The 26,924-nt window shown below is 41.9% G+C and overlaps 2 protein-coding genes across 2 annotated transcripts in view; one reads left to right on the plus strand and one right to left on the minus strand.

Moving 5' to 3' along the window:
• Positions 1-3,200, plus strand: part of tmprss9.L (transmembrane serine protease 9 L homeolog) — a 91,704-nt gene extending 88,504 nt beyond the window's left edge. Inside the window, exon 20 of the mRNA XM_018253950.2 lies at positions 2,825-3,200. Coding sequence (XP_018109439.1) covers positions 2,825-2,986 — 162 coding nt within the window. The 3' untranslated portion in view covers positions 2,987-3,200. The remainder of the gene's footprint in view (positions 1-2,824) is intronic.
• A 3,596-nt stretch (positions 3,201-6,796) lies between these two features.
• timm13.L (translocase of inner mitochondrial membrane 13 homolog L homeolog) lies at positions 6,797-22,395 on the minus strand. The gene is given in 3 exon segments (NM_001099757.1): positions 6,797-7,516; positions 7,761-7,829; positions 22,249-22,395. Coding segments are annotated over 3 exon segments (291 nt in total). The 5' UTR covers positions 22,372-22,395; the 3' UTR covers positions 6,797-7,417.
• Between the last annotated feature and the right edge of the window lie 4,529 nt (positions 22,396-26,924).

Below are 26,924 nucleotides of genomic sequence, written 5' to 3' on the forward strand. Positions count from 1 at the left end.
CTATGATATGGTTTCGGGTAAAGCATAGGCCACCAATAGCTAATCGTACTTTACGACATTCTATTCGAATTTGAGATGCTAACGCACTCATTTTACTCACTATTTTCGGCCCATTCCCCAGTAAGGCCATTTTTCTGTAACCCTGAATTTATCCAGTGCCGCCCATTCCAGTGGTGGAGTGACTACAATCTCATAAGGGTGAAAGACCTACTCACCGTTAGGGGTCCTGCTACCTTTGACTATTTACGTGAAAGACATGGACTTCCAGAATCAGAATATTTTCGAGCAAACCAACGTTTACACTTTGTTACAGAATGTTTGAGACAACACTTACCCGAGGCCCCAGATAAGACCTTTTTTGAGAAATGGTGTATAGATGGTGTTGCACCCTTGAAAGTGATCTCCTTTCTATACGGACATATCAATTCCCTTAGTGGACATAAAATATGTTCAGTCATGGGAAAAAGAACTAGGGAGATCCTTGACTGATAAACAGTGGTCTAACTATGGTCTAACCTAAGAAGATGTTCTAATAATACAATTTTGCTAGAATCTGGTTACAAAGTCCTCTTTCGTTGGTATCTCACTCCTAGCAGATTAGCACTTATGTACCCGAATTTCAATAATGGATGTTTTAGGGGATGCAACAACCCTGAGGATAGATGGTGGAAATGTCCTCGTGCAACTAGGTATTGGATTAGGGTATATATTATACCTGTAGGTGTATAACTTAATTTTTGGTGTTCTAAATGTGAGTTTACGGAAGGATCCTTATGAGGCGCTGATGGGTGCTCCACCACAAAATGTAACAATGGCACAGAGGAAGCTAATTAACCACATATTTTTGGCTGCTAGACTGGTCCTAGCAAGGTCTCGGAAATCTCCACAAATAAACTTTAACCTACTAAAACCCAAAATAGACTGGATAATGGTAAACGAAAAGTTAACCAGTATTGCTTTGGACAAAGTTCCCCTGTTTTTGAAAACATGGCAACCCTGGATAGATTACAGATACGGGGGAACCCTCCCTCCTCACTTGCTGACACTCTAACCACCCAGATATAACATTGAGCATTTCTGTTATAAAAATAAACGGGAGCAATAAGATGGCAAAGTAAACCACCTTCTAGCTATAGTTATTTTCTTTTTTTTATCTAATAAAAGTAATTTCAGTTTGATCTACTTGTTGTACATACTGGTCAACTGTTATTTACAACATGTTTTATTATGTTACACGACTCATCTGATGGAACTGGAATGTATACCATTATAAGACTCAAAATGGAAACTGCTTACATTCCCTTTGCATAATACTATATGCTATATGTTGTATTTAACTACAATGTTATAATGACTATATGTATGTAACAAATGACAACACATTTTCTTTTTCTTTGGAAAAATAATAAAAATTTATTGAAAAAAAAAAAAAAAAAGCCATCCAACTCCTTCTAAAATCTAATGTATCAGCCAGTATGACTGATTCATGGAGAAAATTCCACATCTTCACAGCTCTCATTGTAAAAAAACAAAAAGCATTCCAAATATTTACACAGAACTTCATTTCTTCTAATCGTAATGGGTGCCCTCTTGTCAGCTGGAAGGACCTACTAGTAAATAAATCATTACTGTACTATCCCCTTATATATTTATATACTGAACTTATTGCACCAGCCTAACGGTTAACTTCTCAATAGCAGCAATGATCGAGGACTTCAAACTTGTCACAGGGGGTCACCATCTCGGGAAGTGTCTGCGACACCCACATGATCAGTGGGTTCTGAGTAGCTGTTGAGAAGCTAAGCTTAGGGGCTGTCGCAAATTATAAAGCAGAAAATTAAATTGGCCTGTATTATAAAGTACAAGAGAGGCTACAAGGCGGATTATTCGATTTTCATGCTAGTTGCATTGGTTCCTGTGCTGCCATATAATAATCTGTAATTATTACTAATCAGCCTTATATTGTGACATTTATTTATTCTATGTGTTCTGTATATTTTGAGTGAGTCCCTAAACTCAGTAACTGACAGCAGCACAGAGCATGTGCAGTGAATCAGCAGAAAAGAAGATAAGAAGCTACTGGGACATACTGTATTCAGAGACATAGATCAGCTCATATTTTAATGATGTATATAATTTAAAGCAGACATTTTTTTCAAAAGATTATAATTGTATAAAAGTCCCAGCACTCTAGTAGGACTTTCTAAAAGCTGGACGTACCCATTAAGGGTAAAATCCCCATATTCTGTCTGAAAGTGAATGGATTAAGTTTACATTTAAAACAAAATTCATGTTTTACAAGCAAAAGTATCCCAAATGCAAGGCCGCAATAACACTAGAGTGGGACAAAGACATGTCAAAGGCACAGACTAATCCCTGGTTTCAATACAGCTAAGATCCTGGGGCACAACAAATTTGCCTGGAATAATAATGTCAAACTCACCCTTGAACTTACCCTAAAATTGGCATTTGCTCAATGAAGGCAATGTTTGTACAAACAATAATCATTTTTCTTTGTTTCACTAACTTATACAAATACAAAAAACATTTGGCACCTTGAAGCATGTGAATTAGATTGTAAAAAAAAACCCTCATTAAATTCAATTCCTGAGGCAAACTGATGAGGCTTCAGGCTTTTTTTTTTTTTCTACCATCCTTTGGATCAATTTGCAGTTTTACTTGGACACCGGGTCATGTGAGAATAAACAAACTGAAGGCAGCTGCCTGTTGCCTCTTCACTGTAAATTAGTAAAAGTAATGCAATTTTATCTTTGTTAGGAACAGACAACTGTCCACTTCTAACATACATACTTTCTCTTCCTAGGGTGATGCAGGGGGACCCTTGGCATGTAGGGAGCCATCTGGCCGGTGGTTTCTAGCTGGAATAACCAGCTGGGGTTATGGCTGTGCAAGGCCTTACTTCCCAGGAGTTTACACTCGGATAACGTCGGTCCGCAACTGGATTGGACAGAATCTACGGTTATGAAGATTCTGACTCAGGGTGTGGCACAGATGGGCGGCCACTTGGAAAAAGCTAGTGGGACAAACTTGAAGGGCCATATTTACCACCTGGTTACAGCAAACACGTGCAATTAACCAAAAAACATTTTACTGCCCATACTGCTTTATTCACTTGTATGCTTTCAAAGCAGAACATTTAGAGTATATTTTCTATAAATAAAAGTGACCTGTTATTATGATAAAATAGAAGTGTGCTTATGTGTAACATTCATCACACATCTGCCTATTGTATTACAGATGATAGGGGGTGATGTAACAAAATACTGAAGAATTAAATTAAAGGGAATTACATTTCTAAAGAAATATCCATACTCATAAAGAACACTATTTGGGGAATGTAATAAAAGTCGCAAAATGCAAAACAATTTGCACAAAAAAATCACATCTTGCAATGTAATACTCTTTTTTTAAACTATTGTTGCATTGTGAATTTTAATTGCACAATGCCACTTTTAAGAAGTGCTTGAATGTGTTGTAATCTTTTGGAGCAAACATACCTTTTTCAGTAAGAAGTTTTATTACATTCACTGCACACTGGTGCAAACTAAAATTTGCAAACCTTCTTCCTCTGTTGGAAGTGGTCGCTAAACAGTTTCCAGGTTAACCAAAGCTATATTAAATTCACACAAAGGCAAATTTGTTTGCACAAAGGCATAACTTTTCGCGAATATTTTTTCCCGTTATCGACTTATCACATTCCCCCATATATTTTTCCCATACTCAAGAGAATCACACAGACCTGTCCATACAAAGGGGCAGATTTACATAGGGTCGAATTTCGAGGGTTAATTAACCCTCGATATTCGACTGCCGAATGTAAATCCTTCTACTTCGAATATCGAAGTATTTACCGCAATTCCTACGATCGAATGATCAAAGGAAAAATAGTTAGATCGAACAATTAAATAGTTCGAATCGAACGATTCGAAGGATTTTAATCCATTGATCGAAGGATTTTCCTTCTATCAGAAAATTGTTAGGAAGCCTATGGGGACCTTCCCCATAGGCTAACATTGGCCTCGGTAGGTTTTATTTGCCGAAGTAGGGGGTTGAAGTATTTTTTAAAGAGACAGTACTTTAACTATCGAATGGTCGAACGATTTTTAGTTCGAATCGTTCGATTCGAAGTCGAAGTAGCCTATTTGATGGTCGAAGTAGCCATATTCGACCATTCGAAATTCAAAGTATTTTTTCTTCTATTCCTTCACTCAAGCTAAGTAAATGGGCCCCAAGTGTGTTACACTTTCAGGTAAAGGGTAACTGATCCAACCACTTATATGTGTTTTGGCTGAAAAGGGGATAGTCACTTCAACCATGCAACAGCAAAGAACTCGCTTCTGAATTGAATTAAATTTTGACACAGTGTTTTACACAATATCTACATATTGTTTTCAGGAACAAGTAAATATATTTTATTTCAATCGTATGCATTTAAATGATTCATCAGGTTTTCCTGGCCTGCCTAAAAATTAAGAGAAAAAGTCAGGAAAATGCAAGGAAGGCCAAATTTACAGAGGGTACCAATATACCATGTAGCCCTACAGTGAATTCAGTTGTTAATTCCGCTCCCTGGCCAGTGCTCCATTTCTGAAGAAGTGCATCACCACCATATTTTTTTTTTAATTCTACCAGGCATCCCTCAGGCCGACAGACTTGTGTCTAAACACAAGAGAACAATGTTCAGCATGTAACATAGTAAGTTAGGTTGAAAAAAAGACATGTCCATGTCCAAGTTCAACCTTTTAACTTTTTTTAACCTGCCTAACTGTCAGTGGATGCAGAGAAAGGCAAAAACCCCATCTGAAGCCTCTCCAATTTTCCTCAGAGGGGGAAAAAATTTAGTTCCTGACTCCAAAATGGCAATTGGACTAGTCCCTGGATCAACTTGTACTATGAGCTATCTTACATAACCCTGTATTTCTTCACTTGCTAAAAAGCCATCCAACCCCTTCTTAAAGCTATCTAATGTATCAGCCAGTACAATTGATTCAGGGAAAGAATTCCACATCTTCACAGCTCTCACTGTAAAAAAACCCTTCAGAATATTTAGGCGGAACCGATTTTCTTCTAAACAGAATGGTGACCTCGTGCCAGCTGGAAAATAAAGCATTAGAAAAATTATTATATGATCCCCTTATATATTTATACATAGTTATCATATCACCCCTTAAACGCTTCTTCTCCAGCGTGAACATCCCCAATTTGGCCAGTCTTTCCTCATAGCTAAGATTTTCCATACCTTTAACCAGCTTAGTTGCCCATCTCTGTATCTTCTCTAATACAATAATGTCCTATTTGAGTGATGGAGACCAAAACTGTACAGCATATTCTAGATGGGGCCTTACCAGTGCTCTATAAAGTGGAAGAATGACCCCCTCCTCCCGTGAATCAATGCCCATTTTTATACAGCTCAAGATAGAGTCCTGCGTGGGTCCATTTTTTGGAACCCGTACCCACAACCTGCACTCCGAAACCCGGACCCGCATTCTTACCTGCTACCCGACCCAACCCGCAAGTGCCTTATCCGCAACCCGGACCCCTGACCATCAAGAATCAGGAAGTGCTGTAATTGTAAAAAAAGTGATATCATTGGAAGTAGGTGGATCAGAAAAAAAGGAGTAAAACAGGAAGCGCTGTCATTGTAAAGCGGAAGTGACATCATCGGAAGTAGGCGTGATCAGAAAAAAAGGAGTAAAAATCTATATTGAGAAGACCCGCGGCCTGACCCGCGACCCCACAGAACCGCCAACCTGCATCTATACCTGCACCCAGAAATTCCACCCGTAACCAGCAGGGTACCGCACGTTTTTGCGGGTAACCCGCGGGTACCTGACCCACTGCAGGACTCTAGCTCAAGACCTTATTTGCCCATGATGCTGCTGACTGGCATTGCTTGCTACAGCCAAGTTTATCATCTATAAGGACTCCAAGGTCCTTTTCCATAATGGATGTGCCTAGTGCAGTCCCATTAAGGGTATAAGTGGCTTGGATATTTTTACATCCTAGGTGCATGACTTTACATTTATAATCATTGAATCTCATTTGCCACTTAGCTGCCCAGATTGCCAGTTTGGCAAGATAATGTAGCAAAGATGCCACATCCTGGATGGAATTTATTGGGCTGGATAGTTTTGTGTCATCTGCAAACACTGATACATTACTTACAATAGGGAGACAATAGGGAGCACTCACAGACCCATCGATGTGCAACTGCTGTGCTGCAACGTGGAAAAATCGCTCCCGAAGCGTGTGTCCATTTTCGGGCTATCTATAATTTGAAATTGTATGTCTATCGCCCCATCATGTTTCTCATATATATGTTTCGCCACTGCTGATTTGAAGTCCTTCCTACCCAGGGCTGAAATATGTTCCAGGATACGTGTTTTACGAGTTTTACGAGTTTTACCCAGATATCCCTCCCGATGGAAGGACCCATAAGACTTGGTCTGAATGTTGAGGACATAAAATATTGGCAACCCCCATTCAACTTCACCTGCAAAGTTATGAGTGAGCTTGAAATTGGTGTGTGCTGGGCTCAATTTGTGCAAACAATTGAATGCAAATATATAATTTCGTACTTTGAACTAAAGAACCCTTTTAAGATGTTGTATGTTTGAGCTAAAGGGAGTACTAGGGTTGCTCACCACATCTATGTTAGAATAGCTCTTACCTCGTTTTCTTATCTAGAGCTCCTAAGATCAATTGCATAAGCAATTTAAAAGTCACAAACATATTAACATTCTAAAAGTAAAATGATGCATACGTATACCACTAATAAAGTGTACAATTTATTCAAAACAAGGCCAGAAGGCATTGCATAAAATCAGTTTTAGCATGTATGCAATGAATGTAACCACATAATTATTTCAGTTCCCAGACAAATTAAATCCTTAAATCCAAAGTGTGAAGGCTCTCCGTAAATTAATATGTTTTCAAGATCAATTTACAAAGATAACTACTATTTAAAAGACAATTCTGAATTAGAAGCCAGAGTGTGCTATGGAAAATGTAACAAGCTCTACAAAGGGGCCTCAGAAACAGCACACAAGGTGATTTCCATACACTGAGAAATGAGGTATACACCAGCAGCAATAAAAACTTGCATTATGGGATTTAACACCACAGATAGAAAGATTAATGGTGTTGAAACTGAAGTATCAGTATGCCAATCCTGTAGATTCTAGATTTTCTGGATCCTTTGAACAATATGGAAAAATGCTTTGACTAATCCTTAAACTACTGTTTAACCCTTGGAAATTGAAGTCAATATTGTACTTATTGATTCCTGCATGAACAGTTATTTTTAATTATAAAATATATTGTCTTTTAGTTGTCCTTCTTTTCTATATTTCTAGTGCTAACTTTGTAGATAGGTCTTGTAGTGCTTTCTTTCGTGTCACATCTTGGCACGCTCTCGCTGTAGTCTGGAGTTGTATGCCCGGGAAACCGTATTCCAGGCATCCATATATCTGTCCATGCACATTGCAATACATTTCTATAGAAAGAAAAATAATTAAATATTACAAAAATAAATCTGAACAGAAGATAACGATTGAGTGTTGTGGTTTTGTAAACACAGAATAATTTGTGGCTATGCAACAACCATATTTAGGTTAACTTTGGATTCTTTATTTCATGTGTTTTTAATATTGCTACACAATGGACTTTTCCCAACAGTACTGTAAACTAATCAAAGACCAGTTTTAAATCTGATGTATGGAGTATGGTGATGGACTTACCTGCTCAGAATTGTCGAGAGATCCGCCTGGCTTTCCAATACATTTTCGGAAACATTTATCAGTCATCCTCTACAAAAGGAGCATGTTTAGATCAGTTTTAAACAGAAAACCTTTAGCAAAATCATAAATACTTGATTATAAATCTACATTAGCTGTGCACAACCTAATGTTCACACACAACAGATTGAGATTGCCTATGACTAGTGCTAGGTAAGCATGAAAAGAGTTAGGCTCCATGAAGGGTAATAAATAGAGATGTATTTTAAATTGTTAAAAACATACTTTTTACAATAGCATGACTATTGAGAATTTTTTGGACTTTAATATATTCTGTTAATGCCTTTAAAGGGTTTGTTCACCTTATCAACACTTTTTTCAGTTAATTTGTTTTAAGATTGTTCACCAGATATTAAGATATATTTTTTTAATTGCTTTCAATATTTGTTTTTCACCATTTTCCAAAATCAAAGTTTAAAGTTTAATGTTACAGTCTGACAGCTCAGTAATCCAGGTGCAGATCCTGAACTTACATATAGTTACATAGTTAAATTGGGTTGAAAAAAGACAAAGTCCATCAAGTTCAACCCCTCCAAATGAAAACCCAGCAGCTTAGTATCACAATAGCCTTTGATATTATGTCTGTCCAAAAAATCATCCAAGCCATTCTTAACTGAATCAGCCATCACAACATCACCTGACAACCTGCATTCCACAAACTCACTGTCCTGACTGTGAAGAACCCCCTACGTTGCTTCAAATTAAAGTTCTTTTCTTCTAGTCTAAAGGGGTGCCCTCTGGTACAGTGATCCACTTTATGGGTAAAAAAGTCCCCTGCCATTTGTCTATAACTTCCTCTAATGTTCTTGTAAAGTGTAATCATGTCCCCTCGCAAGCGCCTTTTTTTCCAGACAAACAACCCCAACCTTGTCTATCCTCATAATTTAAGTCTTCCATCCCTCTAACCAATTTAGTTGCACATCTCTGCACTCTCTCCAGCTCATTTATATCCCTATTAAGGACTGGAGTCCAAAAATACACTGCATACTCCAGATGAGGCCTCACCAGGGACCTATAAAGAGGCATAATTATGTTTTCATCCCTTGAGTTAATGCCCTTTTTTATGCAAGACAGAACTTTATTTGCTTTAGTAGCCACAGAATGACACTGCCCAGAATTAGACAACGTGTTATCTACAAAAACCCCTAGATCCTTCCCATTTAAGGAAACTCCCAACACACTGCCATTTAGTATATAACTTGCATTTATATTATTTTTGCCAAAGTGCATAACCTTTATCAACTTTGAACCTCATTTTCCAGTTTGCTGCCTAGTTTTCCAATTTAGACAAATCACTCTGCAAAGTGGCAGCATCCTGCATGGAACCTATAGTTCTGCACAATTTAGTATCATCTGCAAAAATAGAAAAACAGTACTTTCAATGCCCACCTCCAGGTCATTAATAAACAAGTTGAAAAGCAAGGGACCTAGTACAGAGCCCTGCGGTACTCCACTAACAACACTGGTCCAATTAGAAAATGTTCCATTTACCACCACTCTTTGTAGTCTATTGTTTAGCCAGTTCTCTATCCAGGTACAAATACTGTGTTCCAGGCCAACATTCCTTAATTTAACCAGTAACCTTTTGTGTGACACTGTATCAAATGCTTTAGGCAAAGTCTAAGTAAATCACATCCACTGCCATCCCAGAATCGAGGTCTCTACTTACCATCTAATAAAAAGAAATTAAGTTAGTCTGGCAAGATCTATTACGCATAAAACCATGCTGGCACCAACTCCCGCCGGGAGCGCTCAGAGGCGAAAATCCAAGATGGCTGCGCCCATGCGTTCCAAATGGGTATGCTGCCGAAATTCAAATAAAAGGGCACCCCCTACACGGAAACCTTGCCCAATTATAGGTTTCTTTCTGCTAAAGTACCTGGGTGTTATTTTTGCTATCTATTCCTGTTTGCTGACCTCTGCCTGTTCTGGATTTTGACCCTTCGCTGCCTGCCTTGTGAACTCTTGCCTGTGAACTGACTACGACTCCTGATTAACCCTTTTGCTACCACGACTTGGACTTCTGCTCCTGGGCTTTCTCCTTGGTTAGGACTTCTCCCTTTGGAAGCTGATAGGCCCCCTGACATTATAATTGGCCCATGGACCTCACTGAGGAAGTTACACCCAATGTCGGACGAGTGCTACGCGGATTGGCGTCCCGCATGGAAGATTATGAAACTCAGCAGTTCCGCATTGGGCAAGCACTTGATACACTCCTCTCCCGGATGCCTCCAGTATCTCCTGTTGCTGGCAGTCCTCCCACAGCTACTGTCCCTCCTGCTGCTGTCTCTTCCGCTGGCGAGCTGCGCATTACTCCTCCACCTCGTTACAATGGGAATCCGCAAGCCTGCAGAGGTTTCGCTACGCAGTGCCAGATCCAATTCGAGTTTCAACCTTCGCAGTATCCCAGTGAACGTGCCAAGGTGGGGTATGTGATGTCTTGTCTGGAGGGCAAACCACTCGAGTGGGCAACATCTCTCTAGGAGAAGAATTCTCCATTGACGTCATAGCATTCCTCCAGGCTTTCCGTACTGTCTTTGATGCGCCAGGTCGAGTCACTAATGCTTCTTCTCGGCTCCTGCAACTCCGGCAGGGAAACCGCAGTGCCAGCGAGTACAGTATTGACTTTAGGACCTTAAAGGAAAACTATACCCCCCAAACAATGTAGGTCTCTATTAAAAGATACTGAGTAAAACAGCTCATGTGTAAAACCCTGCTTCATGTAAATGAACCATTATGATAATAATATACTTTTTTAGTAGTATGTGCCATTGGGTAATCATAAATAGAAAATTGCCATTTTAAAAAATAAGGGCCGCCCCCTGAGATCGTAAGATTCACTGTGTACACATACAAACCACATGTAAGGTCACATGAGCCAATTAACAGACAGAGTTCTGCCTTTTGCTTCCTCACTTCTTCCTGTTACAGTTAGAGTTGTAGTATTTCTGGTCAGGTGATCTCTGAGGCAGCACAGATAGAGTCACGAAATGGTGGTTCAAGGCAAGAGATGTAAAAGGGCAATATTTATGTAAATATATATTCCAGTTTGGTAAGATTCTTTAATATGTCATTCAATTTGATATAAACTATCTGTTGCTTAAGTATTCATTTTGGGGGTATAGTTTTCCTTTAATGGCGGAGACCTCCTGGAATGATGAGGCATACAAGGCTGTGTTCAACCAAGGTCTATCAACCCGACTAAAAGATGATCTTGCTTCCAGAACTGCTGGAGGATTTCATTGCTCTCACCATTAAAGTGGACACTCGTTTTAGAGAGCATCAAGTTGACAAAGAGCGCAGTAAGAGATTCCAACCTATGCTGGCGCCACGCTTTCAAAGACCTCTGTTGCCTGCACCTTCCCAGCAGTCTTCTGTTACTCCTTTGGAGGAGCCTATGCAAGTTGGAAGGTCCCGTCTCTCCGAGCAAGAAAGACTTTGAAGACGTTTGGCTGGTCTATGTCTGTACCGTGGTGGACAAGCTCACTTTGTCAATTCCTGTCCTGTGAAGCCTAAAGGTTCTACTCCCCAAGGTAAATCCAGGGTGACACACGTAGGTGGCGTAGCTCCCAAGTCTCAGGAAGATTCTCACAAGTTTCTTCTGCTTTTACAGATCCGTCCGGCCACTAAGACTATTGTCGGCTTTGCCTTCATCGATTCTGGGGCTGCTGGAAATTTCATGGGCGCTCTCTTTGCCAAATATATGGATGTTCCCCTGTATCCATTGTCTACTCCCCTTCAGGTTATGGCTACTGACGATAGGCCACTAACAGCAAGGAGTTTTATCTCCATTACGACAGGGGAATTGCCTGTGCAGGTTGGGACTTTACATAAAGAAAAGTTATCGTTCCTGATTATTTCCTGCCCTTCTGTTCCTGTGGTCTTGGTTCTACCCTAGCTTCGCCTACTTAACCCCACCATTGATTGGTCCTCTGGGCAGATCTCTCGTTGGAGTCCATCCTGTCAACAGCACTGTCTTCCTGCTAATCCTATCCAGGGGGTGAATATCTCTTTGACAGATCTGAAAACTCTGCCATCCCTCTACAAGGAATCCTCTGATGTCTTCTGTATAAAGTCTGCAGAATTCCTCCCTCCTCACCTCGTAATGTCCTTGGCCTCTGCAATGTACCCGCCGTCTTCCAGGAATTCGTGAATGACATCTTCCGGGGAAATCTGTGGTCATGTACCTAGATGACATCCTAATCTTCTCGAAGGACCTACAAAGTCATTGCTCCCAGGTGAAGGAGGTACTCTCTTGTCTGAGGAAGAACTCTCTCTTTGCCAAGCTGGAGAAATGTGTCTTAGAAGTGTCCAAGATCACTTTTCTAGGTTACATCATCTCCCCAGAGGGTATCGAGATGGATCCTGCCAAAGTGTCCGCAATTCAGGAGTGGCCTCTTCCGTTGGTTCGCAAATTATTACCGACAATTTATTAAGGGGTTCTCCTCTCGCATTGCGCCTATGCTTGCCCTCATCCAACCGGGGGTTACCATTTTTCATTGAGGTGGATGCTTCTGAAGTTGGAGCTGGCGCTATCCTGTCCCAAAGACATACGGCTGACGGGAAACTACATCCTTGTGCTTATTTCTCCAAGAAGTTCTCTCTAGCAGAGCAGAATTACAACGTTGGGAATCGTGAACTCTTGGCAGTAAAGCTTGCTCTCGAGGAGTGGCGTCATCTTCTTGAAGGATCTCCGATCCCGGTCACTATCTATACTGACCATAAAAATTTAGAATTCATACAATCTCTCAAGAGGTTGAATCCCCGACAGGCAAGGTGGGCTCTCTTCTTTTCTCACTTCAACTTCATTTTGACTTATCGCCCTGGCTCCAAGAATCGGAAAGCTGATGCTCTATCTCGAAGCTTCACTCCGGTGGATCGTCTTCCTGAAAGGCAAAAACCAATTATTCCTCCTGCCAAAATTATTGCTTCTCTGTTCCTGCAATTTGCTGAACAAATCTTGGCTGGCCAGTCTTCCGCTCCTTCTGATACCCCCATTGGAATGGCGTTTGTACCCTGTGAGCTTCGCCTGCCTATCCTACAACAGACTCATTGTTCCAAGTAAGCTGGACATCCTGGACCAGAAAAGACTCTTGAGCTATTAAGACGTCTAGTCTGGTGGCCGACTATCCGTAAAGATGTCATAAACTTTGTTACGGCCTGTACTATTTTTGCCACTTCCAAAGCTAGCCATACTTGCCCTAGCGGGTTATTACAACCTCTACCAATCCCATCTCGTCCATGGACTCACTTAGCAATGGACTTCATTGTAGAGCTTCCTCCCTCTAGAGAGAATACTGTGATCTGGGTTGTGATTGTTTCAGTAAGATGGCGCATTTTATCCCATTGTGGAAACTTCCCTCGGCGGTTGAACTTTCACAGTTCTTCATCCAATTCATTTTTCGTTTGCATGGCTTCCCAGCGGAGTTAGTCTCTGACAGGGGTTCCCAATTTACGGCTAAATTCTGGCACTCCTTATGTAAAGACTTGGGTTTCACTCTTCAGTTCTCTTCTGCCTACCATCCCCAAACCAATGGGGCAGTGGAGCATGTGAATCAAGCTTTGGAGCAATTCTTGAGGAATCATGTTTCTCTTTGTCAGGATGATTGGTCTGATCTCCTCCCGTGGGCGGAATTCGCTCACAATAATGCTTGCCACTCTTACACTGGAAGGTCTCCATTTATGACTGTGCATAAACACCATCCTCAAGCCTTTCCACAAGACTGTTTTGTCTGACGTCCCTGCTGCAGATGACCATGCAGCCCATATGTCTGCTATTTGGGCTGCAACCAAATCGAATTTGGAAAAGAGTGCTCTTGTGCACAAGACTTCTGCGCATCGGAGACGCAGACCCTCTCCTCCATACAAAGTTGGTGACAAGGTATGGTTATCCACTAGAAACATTTGTTTGAAAGTAACTTCTCCCAAATTGGGCCCCACATTTGTTGGTCCATTCTCCATTGTGGAGTTTATTAATCTCGTGGCCGTTAGACTTCAGATTCCCCCCGAGATGCAAATTCCCAACGTGTTTCATGTCTCTGGTGAAACCAGCAATTTCCAATCGCTTCTCTTCTGATCAGTCTTCCCCTTTAGCTATCTCTGTGGATGGCCAACAAGTGTACGAGGTGGAAAAGATCTTAGACTCCAGAATCTCCAAAGGTTCTCTCCAGTTCCTTATTTGTTGGAAGGGCTTTGGTCCTGAAGAATGCTCTTGGGAAAAACACTCCGATGTCCATGCTCCTCGCTTGGTGAAGTTATTTTACAAACAATTTCCCCAGAAGCCAAGACTCGGTGGTCCAGTGGCCCCCCATGGAGGGGGGGGGTACTGTCAAGGCCGCCGGGAGTGCTCAAAGGTGCGTCATCTCGCGGTGGCGGAAAATCAAAGAGGCAGCGCTCATGCGTTCCAAATGGGTATGCTGTGGCACCGGAGTGATGACGCAGGCGTGATGACGTCACCGCCGGCGACGAAATTTGAAATAAAAGGGCGCCCTGGACGCTGACACCTTGCCCAATTGTAGGTTTCTTTCTGCTAAAGTACCTGGGTGTTATTTTGCTATCTATTCCTGTTTGCTGACCTCTGCCTGTTCTGGATTTTGACCCTTCGCTGCCTGCCTGTGACCCGACTACGACTCCTGATTAACTCTTTGGCTACCACGACTTGGACTTCTGCTACTGGGCTTCCTCCTTGGTCCGGACTACCAAGATCTTGACAAACTGGCAATCTGGGCAGCAAAGTGGCAAATCAGATTCAATGTTGATAAAGGTAAAGCCATGCACCTAGGATGTAAAAATATCCAAGCCACTTATACACTTAATGGGACTGCACTAGGCAAATCCATTATGAAAAAGGGCATTGGAGTCCTTGTAGATAAATAAACATGGCTGTAGTAAACAATGCCAGTCAGCAGCATCAAGGGCAAATAAGGTCTTGAGCTGTATTAAATGGGCCATAGATCACAAGAAGAGAGGGTAATTCTTCCACTTTATAGAGCACTGGTAAGGCCCCTCTAGAATATGCTGTACAGTTTTGGTCTGGGTCTGGTTAAAAGGTATGGAAAATCTTAGCTATGAGGAAAGACTGGCCAAATCGGGGTTGTTTACGCTGGAGAAGAGGCGCTTAAGGGGTGATATGCTAACCATTTATAAATATATATCATATAATAATCTCTCTAATGCTTTATTTACCAGTAGGTCCTTCAAGCTTCCACATGATCACCCATTTCTATTAGACGAAAAGAGGTTCCGTCTAAATATTCGGAAGGGATTTTTTACAGCGAGAGCTGTGAAGATGTGGAATTCTCTCCATGAATCAGTGGTACAGGTTAATACATTAGATAGCTTTAAAAAGGGGTTGGATGGATTTTTAGCAAGTGAGGGAACAGGGTTCTGTAAGATAGCTCATTGTACAAGTTAATACAGGGACTAGTCCGATTGTCATTTTTGAGTCAGGAAGGAATTTTTCCCCCTCTGAGGCAAATTGGAAGAGGCTTCAGATGGGGTTTATTTTGCCTTCCTCTGGATCAACTGGCAGTTAGGCAGGGTCAAATGGAGTTCAAAGTTTGAACTTGATGGATGTGTGTCTTTCTTCAACCTAATTACCTTGTGCCTATTGTTCACACATGTAATCCCCCCTGCATTGTTCACACCCGAGACCCTGACTGAAACTGCCCACATTCATACAATCTGCTGAAGGGGCACCAGCACTGTGTCACTGTATGTAGTACATCTTAGAGTGGTCCTTATGGGTTTCCCTGTCTCCTGCTCTGTGGTGCACACCCCCACGCTGCCCAGGTATGTCGCGTTCTGCCCGCCCCACTCTGCCCAGGTGTGCCCCACTCTGCCCAGGTGTGCCCCACTCTGCCCAGGTGTGCCCCACTCTGCCCAGGTGTGCCCCACTCTGCCCAGGTGTGCCCCACTCTGCCCAGGTGTGCCCCACTCTGCCCAGGTGTGCCCCACTCTGCCCAGGTGTGCCCCACTCTGCCCATGTCACATATGAGTGATGAGTGATATCCCTGCAGTGAGCACCAACCACTTGGTTTTTTGGTGTGTTACCGCCATTAATGTGGATATGGTCTTGTGGTAACATGGGTGTCGTTTAAAAGCAGGGAGTGGTTAGCACTGGCTTCCATTATCGGCCCTCCACCTTGTAAAACAGAAAAATTCCGGCCCTCGGTACCTCAGAAGTTGGACAGCACTGGTTTACACGACACATTCTGAGCTGTAGTAAACCATTCATGCTTAAAGGAGAACTAATGCTTCGCTTAAGAAGTAGGATGGAAACGTTGTACATTATGCTTTGGGCTTGTTTACCAGCCCAAAGCAACTAGAGGCCTTTAGCAGTAAATATCGGTGCCTATGAAGATGCCCCAGTACCTCCCATTGTCTTCTGCCGATTCCCCGCACATGCTCTGTGCTGCTGTCAGTTACTGAGTTTAGGGAGCCACTCAAAATATACAGTACACATAGAATATAAATGTCACAATATAAGGCTGCTCCAGGGTGGTGACCCCCTGTGACAAGTTTGAAATCCTGTATCATTGCTGCTATTGAGAAGCTGGAACTTTAGGCTGGTGCAATAAGTGCAGTATATAAAATATTGCTTTTTTTAGCCACATTCATTTTTATGGTTTAGTTCTCCTTTAAAGGAGACCTTTCCTGTAACCTTCATATTCAGATATATAACTCATCCTTTCTCAAAACATGTAATGATGCAGAAAGAAAAATGTTTTGAAAGCATTTTACCTAAAACTGTCATTATATAAGAGCTTCAGAGAGATCTTTACAGGTCAGAAGCTAGGCTGAAATAAGGAGTAGGCGTGTCTCCTCAACCTCCCACAGGAAGTGGTCACAGCACTTACGGATAGGCTGAACTCTGCAGGGAAACCCCTCTCCTCCCACCCTCTGTCCTGTGTTCACAGCATGCACATAACTGTCTTATGGTGCTGCCTGATCATTAACTTATAACAATATACCTTAAAGCACAAGGAAAGGCAAAAAAATAAAATCCCATTTTTACTTTCTTTAATGAAAAAGAAACCTATCTCCAATATACTTTAATTTAAAAATGTGTACCGTTTTCATAAGAAACCTGACTGTATGCAGTGAAATTCTCCCTACCACTCCCTGCTGTGGATAGGAATTGTCAGATGGTCCCTAACTGCTGAGCAGGGAAACAATCATAGTTATGAACACCAGGGGGAGCCCCCGCCTTACTTACCAGCCATGCAGAACTCAAGCAGCTTTGTTTATGACGATCCCTAAGCAACCCAGTCCACACTGAGCATGTGCAGGGTCAGGCGAAGATGTTTTAACAAAGTTACAAGATGACAGCCCCCTGTGGCCAACTTTGAAAGCATAAATCTTTTGTTTGATTAGGCTTTGTGGTACAATAAGTTCATGCTTATGATAGTGTACAAAATATTCTATTTTAGACTTCCTTGTCCTTTAAATGCTCAAGATAAAGCAATAGATGTGAAGTTTAATTCAAACTGTAAAAAATGTAATAGTAATATTTTCTTTCATTTAAAGTAAAACAATATGATCCTGTGTTCCACAGCAAATAGGCATTATTCACAAATAACTGGCCCAACTGGACATAATCTATAGTCCATAATATATTGTTATACACTATGCCAGGGGTCCCCAACCTTTTTCACCCCGTGAGCCACACTCAGATGAAAAACTTGTCCGTGAGCAACACAATACGTGAACAGTACCGCAAACATAATTTTTATTAATATTAAGCATATACTCTAAATTAAAATGATATATAACATCAATCAATGTGAGATCTGGCACTGTATGTTTGTGACAGTCAGCCTCATGCATTCGCAGGAGCAAAAAGGTAGAGGAGGATTGTGGCACATGAAAAATGGGAACAGATGAAAAGGGGAAAAAAGAAATGTAGGATGTTGAACTTCTTGGAAATAGATTCCATAGGTGCAGTGACCAGGGCCAGAACTAGGGGTAGGCAGAGTAGGCGCCCGCCTAGGGTGCAATCACGGGGGGCTGCACTTTTAATAGTCATTTTTTCTTTGTTTTTTTTAAACCTTGGTTTGCTTGGCCTTTAATAGTTTTTCAGTTTTATAAACCACCTGTTCCAACCCCTTCTTGCCCGTGATTCATACTGCAAGCAGAAACCTCCCTCTTGGCAGCTGCTGGCACAGGTATATATTTGTGGGCAATATCTTGACTGCTGCTTGCACAGATAAACAGATGATTGTGGCAATATGATGAATTTTTGGCTGCTGCTGGCACAGGTACATATTTGGGGACAATATCATGGATTTTTGGCTCCTGCTGGCACAAGTTCAAAATAGGGGTAATATGATAGATTTTTTTGGGCTGCCACTGGCATAGGTACAGATTGGGGGTAACAATATGATGGATATTTTGGCTTATGCTGGCACACATACAGATGGGGGCAATATTAGGAATTTACTGTCGTTGGCACAGGTACAAATGGGGGCAATATGATAAGTGCTGGCAGAGGTACATGGGGCAATATGAATGGTAAGGTGGGAAATGGTAATGCAGGACCGGGTGGGGGGGGCACTGATTGCAGGCCTTGCCAAAATACCTTGGCCCAGCCCTGGCAGTGATAGAAGTGGATGAGAAGGTGGCACAAAGAAGACTGGGCAGCACTGAAATAGTAATCATGTGGAGTTGGAAATAATAATGGTACAACAAGGTAATAGGTGAGGGAGAAGGAGTTACAGAGAATGTGGAATTATCAGAATTGGCACAGTAATGGCAGGGACTAGGGAGAAGGGCTCACTGTGGGCTGGCATATGACATCAAGGCGGCAGAAAAATAGTGTGCTGGGCTGGGAAGGGAGGGAGGGACAGAAACTATTGCGCTGTTATTAGTGCTCAATGCTGGATATGCAAGCATATAATTTCTGCCAGCAATAAGATTATTGTTAGGCTACAGAGCACTCCCTTCTTTCCAGCCCCATACCAGTACTGTTTCACCCAGTAGATCTGACTCACTAGCCCTGTGTAATAGGAAAAATTTTAATAGATTGTGGGCCAGCGAGATCCCTTCTCCCTGACTCACCATAAGAAGCGTATATCACAGTTTCAGTTCAAGCACGATCCTTTCCATATAGCCAACCTTCTGAAGTACGGGTAAAAGTTTCAGTGTGATACTTTCCAACCAGCCCTCATAGTCTCTCATAAATTGCCAGTGTCTTCCCCCGATCAGTTCTCTGAGCCTCCTGTCAAATCGATCAGTGAGTTATAACAGCGTTATCTTTTCTCTCCATTCTCTTCCTGCGCTTCCTACTCACTGCTCGCTCACAGAAGGACTAATCGCGAACACGCTGTTATAACTCACTGATCGATTTGACAGGAGGCTCAGAGAACTGATCGGGGGAAGACGCTGGCAATTTATGAGAGACTATGAGGGCTGGTTGGAAAGTATCACACTGAAACTACACTTCAGAAGGTTGGCTATATAGAAAGGATCGTGCTTGAACAAGCTTCTTATGGTGAGAATGGATTTCGCTGGCCCACAATCTATTAAAATGCTTCCTATTACACAGGGCTAGTGAGTAGGAATCCACTGGGTGAAACGGTACTGGTATGGGGCTGGAAAGATGGGAGCGTACTTGCACAGTGCTGGAATCCACTTTGCTAAATGGACACCTGCTGATAAACTTACGCGAGCAACACCAAGAGGAGCTGCGAGCAACATGTTGCTCGCGAGCTACGGGTTGGGGATCACTGCACTATGCAATGCTCTGCCTCTATAACATTATAAATGTTATATAAACAGTGTACATTAGTATTTACGGTTATGATATTCAAGAACAGCAGCTGTAGGTTTGTTTTCCTGCATATTGATATATGATCAGGTACAGAGAGTTGCAAGGGAATAAATGCAGCTGATGTTCTGGAATTGTATAACATGTAATAACAGATGTGGGGAGTTACAAATGAAAACCTAAAAGATGTTGATTGCTTTTTGCATACAACATAATACTGTGTAGATTAGAAAATGACTGGTATTTACACTAACTGCTGATACACATTGCCCCCAGAAAAGAATAAAATACTTTTAGTAACAGATTATGTTTTATATATACAGCAGTTTACTTTTCTTTTTTTTCCCAGTCATAGCAGGGCAAGGGAGAGGAACAAGCAATGAAGGGAGGGTGGAGGAGAATGGACAATGAAAAGGGCAGAGAGGGAGAGAAACAAACAATGCAGGGAAGGGTTAAATGAACAAGGCAGAGAGGGGGTTAAATGAACAGGGCAGAGAGGGGGTTAAATGAACAGGGCAGAGAAATGAACCGAGCAGGGAGGGGAGGGGGGAAAGAAACAGGACAGAGAGGGATAGAAAGGAGCAGTTTAGGGAAAGGGTTATCTGACATTTGCAGAGAAGGACTAAGGGTGATATGACGTTTGCAGAGGACGACTAAGTGTGACATCACAAACATGCCCACTCCTCCCTCATTGGCTACTGCGGCGGGCTCTATAGCCTGATACTGGAGACTGCCGAAAAGTAAGCGTGAAAGGGGGAGGGCTGAACACAGTTTTCAAGCTAATAAATCCTTGCCCTGGTTACACAATTAAACGGTAAAGAGAACGGGGGAATGTAGGAAGAGCAGTGACATCTAGGAAGTGCTGAATGGAAAGTGAAAGTAATTGTCTGCCCCGCCTCTATGCCACTGGCATAGAGGAGGGGCAGACAATATTTGGTTGACTGCTGAGAATTTTAAATGAGCTTACAACAGCTTTGAATGCTTTAATAAAAAATAGAAATTGGATTTCATGTTTAACTTGAAAAGGACTTTTATTATACAGATTTTTGTGTCTGGATGACAGGTCCACTTTAATAAAGGGCAAGAGCCACAAAAACTAATCAAGCATAAGGATGCTGTGTTATATATAGGGATGCACCGAATCCAGGATTCGGCCTTTTTCAACGGAATTGGGATTCGGCCGAATCCTTCTGCCCAGCCAAACGAATCCAAATCCTAATTTGCATAGGCAAAGTAGGGGCGGGGAGGGAAATCGCATGACTTTTTTGTCATTTAGGATTCGGATTCAGTATTCGGACAAATCTTTTGCGAAGGATTCGGGGGTTCGGCCAAATCCAAAATAGTGGATTTGGTGCATCCCGTGTTATATATGCCTACCACTAAAAGTCTGCTTTATAACAATTTTTAACTGTGCTGCAGATAAAACAACTGCTGTAATTTGTAATAAACGGAACAGTGTATGCTCAAGTGCATCTGTCAATTGCTTGCAACAACTACTTAGAATTGTAACACATTTTGCACCTTTTCTTACATAACCTCACTGCGATTTTTTTTTGGAATAACAGTCATCCGTTAACTAAAGTATTGCTCTCGGTTGTGCATATCTATAGAGTCCTATGACTCAAAAAGACAGCATTGGTGGAAATACACACTAAAACTGACATGTAAAAAGGGTGCTGCCTTTTTGTGAAACTGACGATTTTAATGATTGAATTATATATGAGTGACCACAGAAGCTAATTTTCCCACTTCAAATGTGGGGTGAGTAGAGGGCATAATGACCCATGGGAAAAAAAATTAAAAAAATAATAATAATAATAAAAAAAAAACACAGGTAGGCAGAAGTACATCTTTTTATATGTTGCATAGCATCAACTGTTATATTTTGTATAACAGAGGTTTTCATAAAGATATTTAACCCACTACAGAAGTACCAAAACCACTGTACTTCAAATTGCATATCTGCGATGTATATGAAAAACAAGACAGCCCTAAGATTCCTGTGCTACAATAAGTTTATATTAAAAACTTGTATCCCCCCCCCCCATAAACAGAAATAGCTATATTCTCACAATTTTACTATATTCCAAGTAAGTTTTTTGGGCAATGCCAAACGAGGAGATAAGTTGGAGTTTGTTCAATTTATCCAGCCTACTAATCTTCTCCAAATGTTTTCCCACAGCAATAATGGAATTTCAAATTAAATTACCAACAATAATGTAAATAAAATAATTTACAGTAATGCCTGTGGGAAAGCATTTGGAGAAGATATTTACTGCAGACAACTAATCTCCTTGCCAGTCACTGGCTGGTGCTGTTGGTCACCCACATTTTGCTGTGGACACAATATAGCTGAAAATACACTTCTAAAACACTCAAATAGCATAATGGTTTGAAAATACCTTTGCATGAATGTTTTAACAGAGATTATTCTCAATATTTTCTGTGGCAGGGTATTTTCTGGTGTTGTAGCCAGACAAACACAGGGTACATTTTGCACCACATGTCACTGCCCTAATGCTATCATTAATGAGGCAAGTGATTAATAAGTAAATGTAGAAGAAAAACCGGACACACATTGTCTAAATAGAGACACAGATGGGCCAGGCCAAAAGAAATAGTGTTCTGCTCTGAGACCGAAGGTTGTCCAGAAAGCCCTCTTACCTGCAGAAGTTCCTGAGCGTTAGCAACTGCAATCTGCACCTTAACTTGTTCCATTATTGCCCCGGTATCAACCTTCCCAGCGCTTGATCCCCCAACAGAGAAGTCAGACCCGAACCCTTCCATTTCAACGTTGCTATGACCGGTAGCAGCTCAAAGTCACACACACGTGTGATACACTTCCTGTTACGCTTTTAACCGGAAATACGTATTACAGTAAGCACAGCATCATGGTAAACGTAGTTCATGATATTTGATAATGTTACTATTAGCAATAGACCTTTTGGAAAAAATATGAATCCTCCAGGGCAACGTTAATTAGCAACTAAAAGCAAGTAAAACTGGTGTTTAGACTGAAGTTCTGCGAAGTTGGCGAGCAGTATCGTTTTTGCATCATCCGCAAGCTTTCACAGTCACTTACTTTAGATATCATGGAATGATGTATTTCATTTTAACATAAACATGGGGTTTAAACAGAGCGGCCCGACAGGCAGTGCTACAGTGCTTTGCCCAGATTAGTTCTTCCTGGGCTTGAAGAACTCAAAGTTTTATTCCATGTTTTGGTTTATTTAATGCAATTCTGAGTACCTTTCAACAGAACAGATTAACTTTTTAATTCCGGTTTTTTGTATAGTTACATTACTTTTACACGTGTAGCGCTATGGTAAACTGACTTGTGAGACCACAGATGAGCTCTCTTTCTCAGGGGTAAGCCCTCGCAACGCGGTGGAGGCAGGGTGTAGTGTAACTGTAACCAGGTTCGATAGCACAATGATGGGCGCCAGTAGTTCTTTAACGGTTGAACAAATAACTGTATTTATTGAACAATAGCGCATAGATCATTCAGCACATTGATCCACAATGGAGTATAGAACATACATAAAGGAAGGAGGCATATACTCACAGCACGTATAGGCTGAATCCCCACAGGCTAGGGAATATACAGCAGAGAGGAAGGTGACAGCATGTGATGGGTATTGCCCAGTTTTCAGGATATCTTCCAGTGCCAGACTAGGGGAACTCCTAACCAGAGCCGGGCCAACCCGGCCAGGCGCCCTAGGCAACCTGGCCAGGAACGGCGCCGGCTTCATGTGCGCTAAATCGCGCATGCGTGATACTACGCGCCGGTGCGCATGCGCAAAATTCCGCGCTGGCGCGCAATCGCATTTCAAACAAATTACCAGCGCCAGTCAGGGAGACAAAGGACCGGACACGGGGTAGGCGACAGAGCAGGTACGTGCCTGGCGCCCCCTCAGCTTTGCGCCCTAGGCACGTGCCTACCCCTAGTTCCGGCCCTGCTCCTAACATCCCTATCTCAACACTTGGTTCCTTACTCTGGGTCAGTAATACCCTGGGATCTTAATCCCTCTAATCTCCTCGGCGGAGCCTTGAGCTGCTCAACTAAATAACCTCTCTATCACTCCTAGAGTGATCTATAAACAAGTATAGCTGTCTAATTACTAGGGCCAAGGCGCCTAGGGTCAACACTACCCATTCCCTTCCAGCCTGCTTGGTTGGGCTAAAGCAATGGACCCAGAACACATGGTTCCTAAACCTTTTATACTCTGGCACAGTGCCATCTGGTGTTATGTGAACTACAGGGGTTACATAAGCACAAGGTCCCCATAAGGACCCACTGAGGTGTCCATATTACTAGGGATGTGCCTGTCTGTAAAGTGTAAGGCTGTCAAAGATTTTCACATCACTACACACGTTTGACGATTATTATAAGAACCCTTCAAAACGTGACACATGCAGTGAACGCCACTTCCTTAAAGGAATAGTTCAGTGTGAAAATAAAAACTGGGTAAAAAGATTGGCTATGCAAAATAAAAAATGTTTCTAATATAGTTAGTTAGCCAAAAATGTAATGTATAAAGGCTGGAGTGAACAGATGTCTAATAAAACAGCCAGAATCCTACTTCCTGCTTTTCAGCTCTATAACTCTGAGTTAGTCAGCGACTTGAAGGGGTGCCACATGGTACATTTCTGTTCAGTGAGTTTGCAATTGATCCTCAGCATTCAGCTCAGATTCAAAAGCAACAGATATGACCCATGTGCCCCCCCCCCTCAAGTCTCTGATTGGTTACTGCCTGGTAGCCAGGGTAACCAGTCAGTGTAAACCAAGAGAGCTGAAAAGGAGTGTCTGACTGACATGTTATACATCAAATCACTCCAGCCTTTATACATTACATTTTTGGCTAACTAACTACTGTATATTAGAAACATTTTTTATTTTGCACAGCCTATTTACCCAGTTTTTATTTTTACACTGAACAATTCCTTTAATAGAGAAAAATAAAAAAAAATAGAGGTTTTAACTTTCACCTTTATGTCCCTGTGGCCAACTATGCATCGAAACTGGTGGTTTCATGGCACAGACACAGTCTACTAATTCATGGCCATATATCCAACATCTAGACAGCTTGTTTCATTTCTTTGCATCTTATCAGTGCTAGATATTGGAACGGCTATATACATATCCATATATTAACTTACAAATGTGTTCGGATACATTCAACATGAACTTGAATTGATGCATGTTCAAGCCATCATATATACTTATAGAGTAGAGTACAGAATGCATTTTACATTGAGATCTAAGCAGGCATTTAAAGGGAACTATCGCAAAAATGAAAAATTAATATTAGCTTCGGCATACTGAAATAAGAAATATTCAAAATAAAATTCTGTACTGTTTCTGAAATAATCAAGTTTATCTTCACTATTCTCTCTGCATCCGTTTCTCCTCAATCTGTCTTTATTCATGAGTTGGGTGTCAGATGAATGATCCAATATATCTAATAGGGGGGGCTCTTTTTGCCTAGAAGATGTATTAGAGCTCACTCTATTAAAATCACCAGAAATCCTGTCTCTCTACATGCAGAATTTGTGCAAAAGGCAGTTATTTTGTTTGTACTGGAATCAGTAGCCTTTGAGTCAATTGTCCAATTGTGTTTGTGCCCCTGAAATTAAGTGATTGTGTTAAAACAGGCTTTAGTTCCTCACATTTTTATGCAATCGTTTTGTTCAACCCACTGAATTAAAGCTGAAAGTCTGCAGTTCAACTGCATCTGAGTTGTTTCATTTAAAATTCATTGTGGTAATGTACAGAACCAAAATTAGAAAAAAGTTGTCTCTAGACACAAGGGAACGGACTTGTGGCTGTGACGTCTGCCGGCTTCAGATTTAATCTCTGCACACACAGACCAAGACCACAGTCGAAATAGTGTTTTCGAACTAGTGTTTTCGGAGTGCCTACTCTTGCATGGAAAGTTTTGTAAGTTCAATACAATTTTATTAACTAATTAACAAAAGTTTTTACACTATTGGCTGCTTCCCTATTTCTAAATGTTCCAGTTTGAGAATAACTGAAGCTCCTTTCCCTCCCTACCACTCTCCTCACCTAAGGCTGCTTCGGTCTCTTCCCCTCTCTAACTGCTGTACAAACATCAGGTAGGGGTAAGAGGGGGACAGGAGCAGCGAGGGAGTGGTCCGGGTGCGGCCGTGGCCTGTGGCAGTCTGTGGTGAATATAGCTCCCACGTTAACCTCTGGCGCCCATTTTAATGCAGCAGAGCTGGTTTAAGAGCCGTGGCCTGTGGCAGTCTGTGGTGAATATACAGTAGCTCCCGTGTTAACCTCTGGCACCCATTTTAATGCAGCAGTGCTGATTTAAGAGCGCAGTGACATCGGTAAATAGCGAGATAGCCGTGAATTCCCACCAATGGCTATTTTCTTCTGCGTAGAACAGAAGTAGCACCAAATCGATCGCAGGTCACCTCAGCAGTTCCATTGGAAGGCGTAGGGTGATCAAGTACAGACGATACCTGACCGAAAGCAGCACATATCTGCTAACGGCCTCCAGCTCCATTCCTAGCACCTTCTCAAGACATGGCAGAAGGTAGGACATGGGGACTATTTACCCGAGGAGGACGGGCTGCATCAGCAGCATGTGGGGCACAAGTAACCTACTTCAATTGCACAAAATGCCAATAAAAAATTACAAATTACTGGAGTCAACCTATCAGAATGTTTCTGAAAAGTAGTCAAGCTATCAGACCATTTATTTCAATGCACACAGTCAAGCTATCAGACTACGCTTTTCCCACGCATTTCACCACTAGTGTCATGAAGCTGACCCCACCCTGAGTAAGTCCACTTAGTTTGGTGAAATTTCACTGTGGAAATTTGCCGCAACGCTTCGCCAAATTTTGCAAGTCACACTAATTTTTAGACCTCATATGCAAAGTTCTGTTATCCATAACAACAGCAAATCACATTTCCCGTGCATTCCACCACTAGTGTCATGAAGTACAGCACCACCTTACTCAGACCACTTAGTTTGGTGAAATTTCACTTTCGAAATTTACCGCAATGCTGCGCCAAATATTGCAAGTCGCACTAATTTGTAGTCCTCATATGCAAAGTTATTTTACCCATATGTAATGGAGTCCGAAATCGGTTTACAAAAGGGTGGCCAAGATGGCGGCTCCCTGGTTCCTCACGGACGCAGCCGGATGATGACGACCTCTTCCCGCACTTTGATTGGTCGCCGGCGACGGAATGGACGTCGGCGTCAATAATTGGCGCCGGCGTCAGTCGCACACGTCAGCGCGTCGGTCGCTGACGCCAGCGCGTCCGCGCACACGTTATGACGCCGATGCGTCCAAATTGGCGC

Source organism: Xenopus laevis, chromosome 1L, assembly GCF_017654675.1.
Source record: "Xenopus laevis strain J_2021 chromosome 1L, Xenopus_laevis_v10.1, whole genome shotgun sequence".
Classification (NCBI taxonomy): Eukaryota; Metazoa; Chordata; class Amphibia; order Anura; family Pipidae; genus Xenopus; species Xenopus laevis.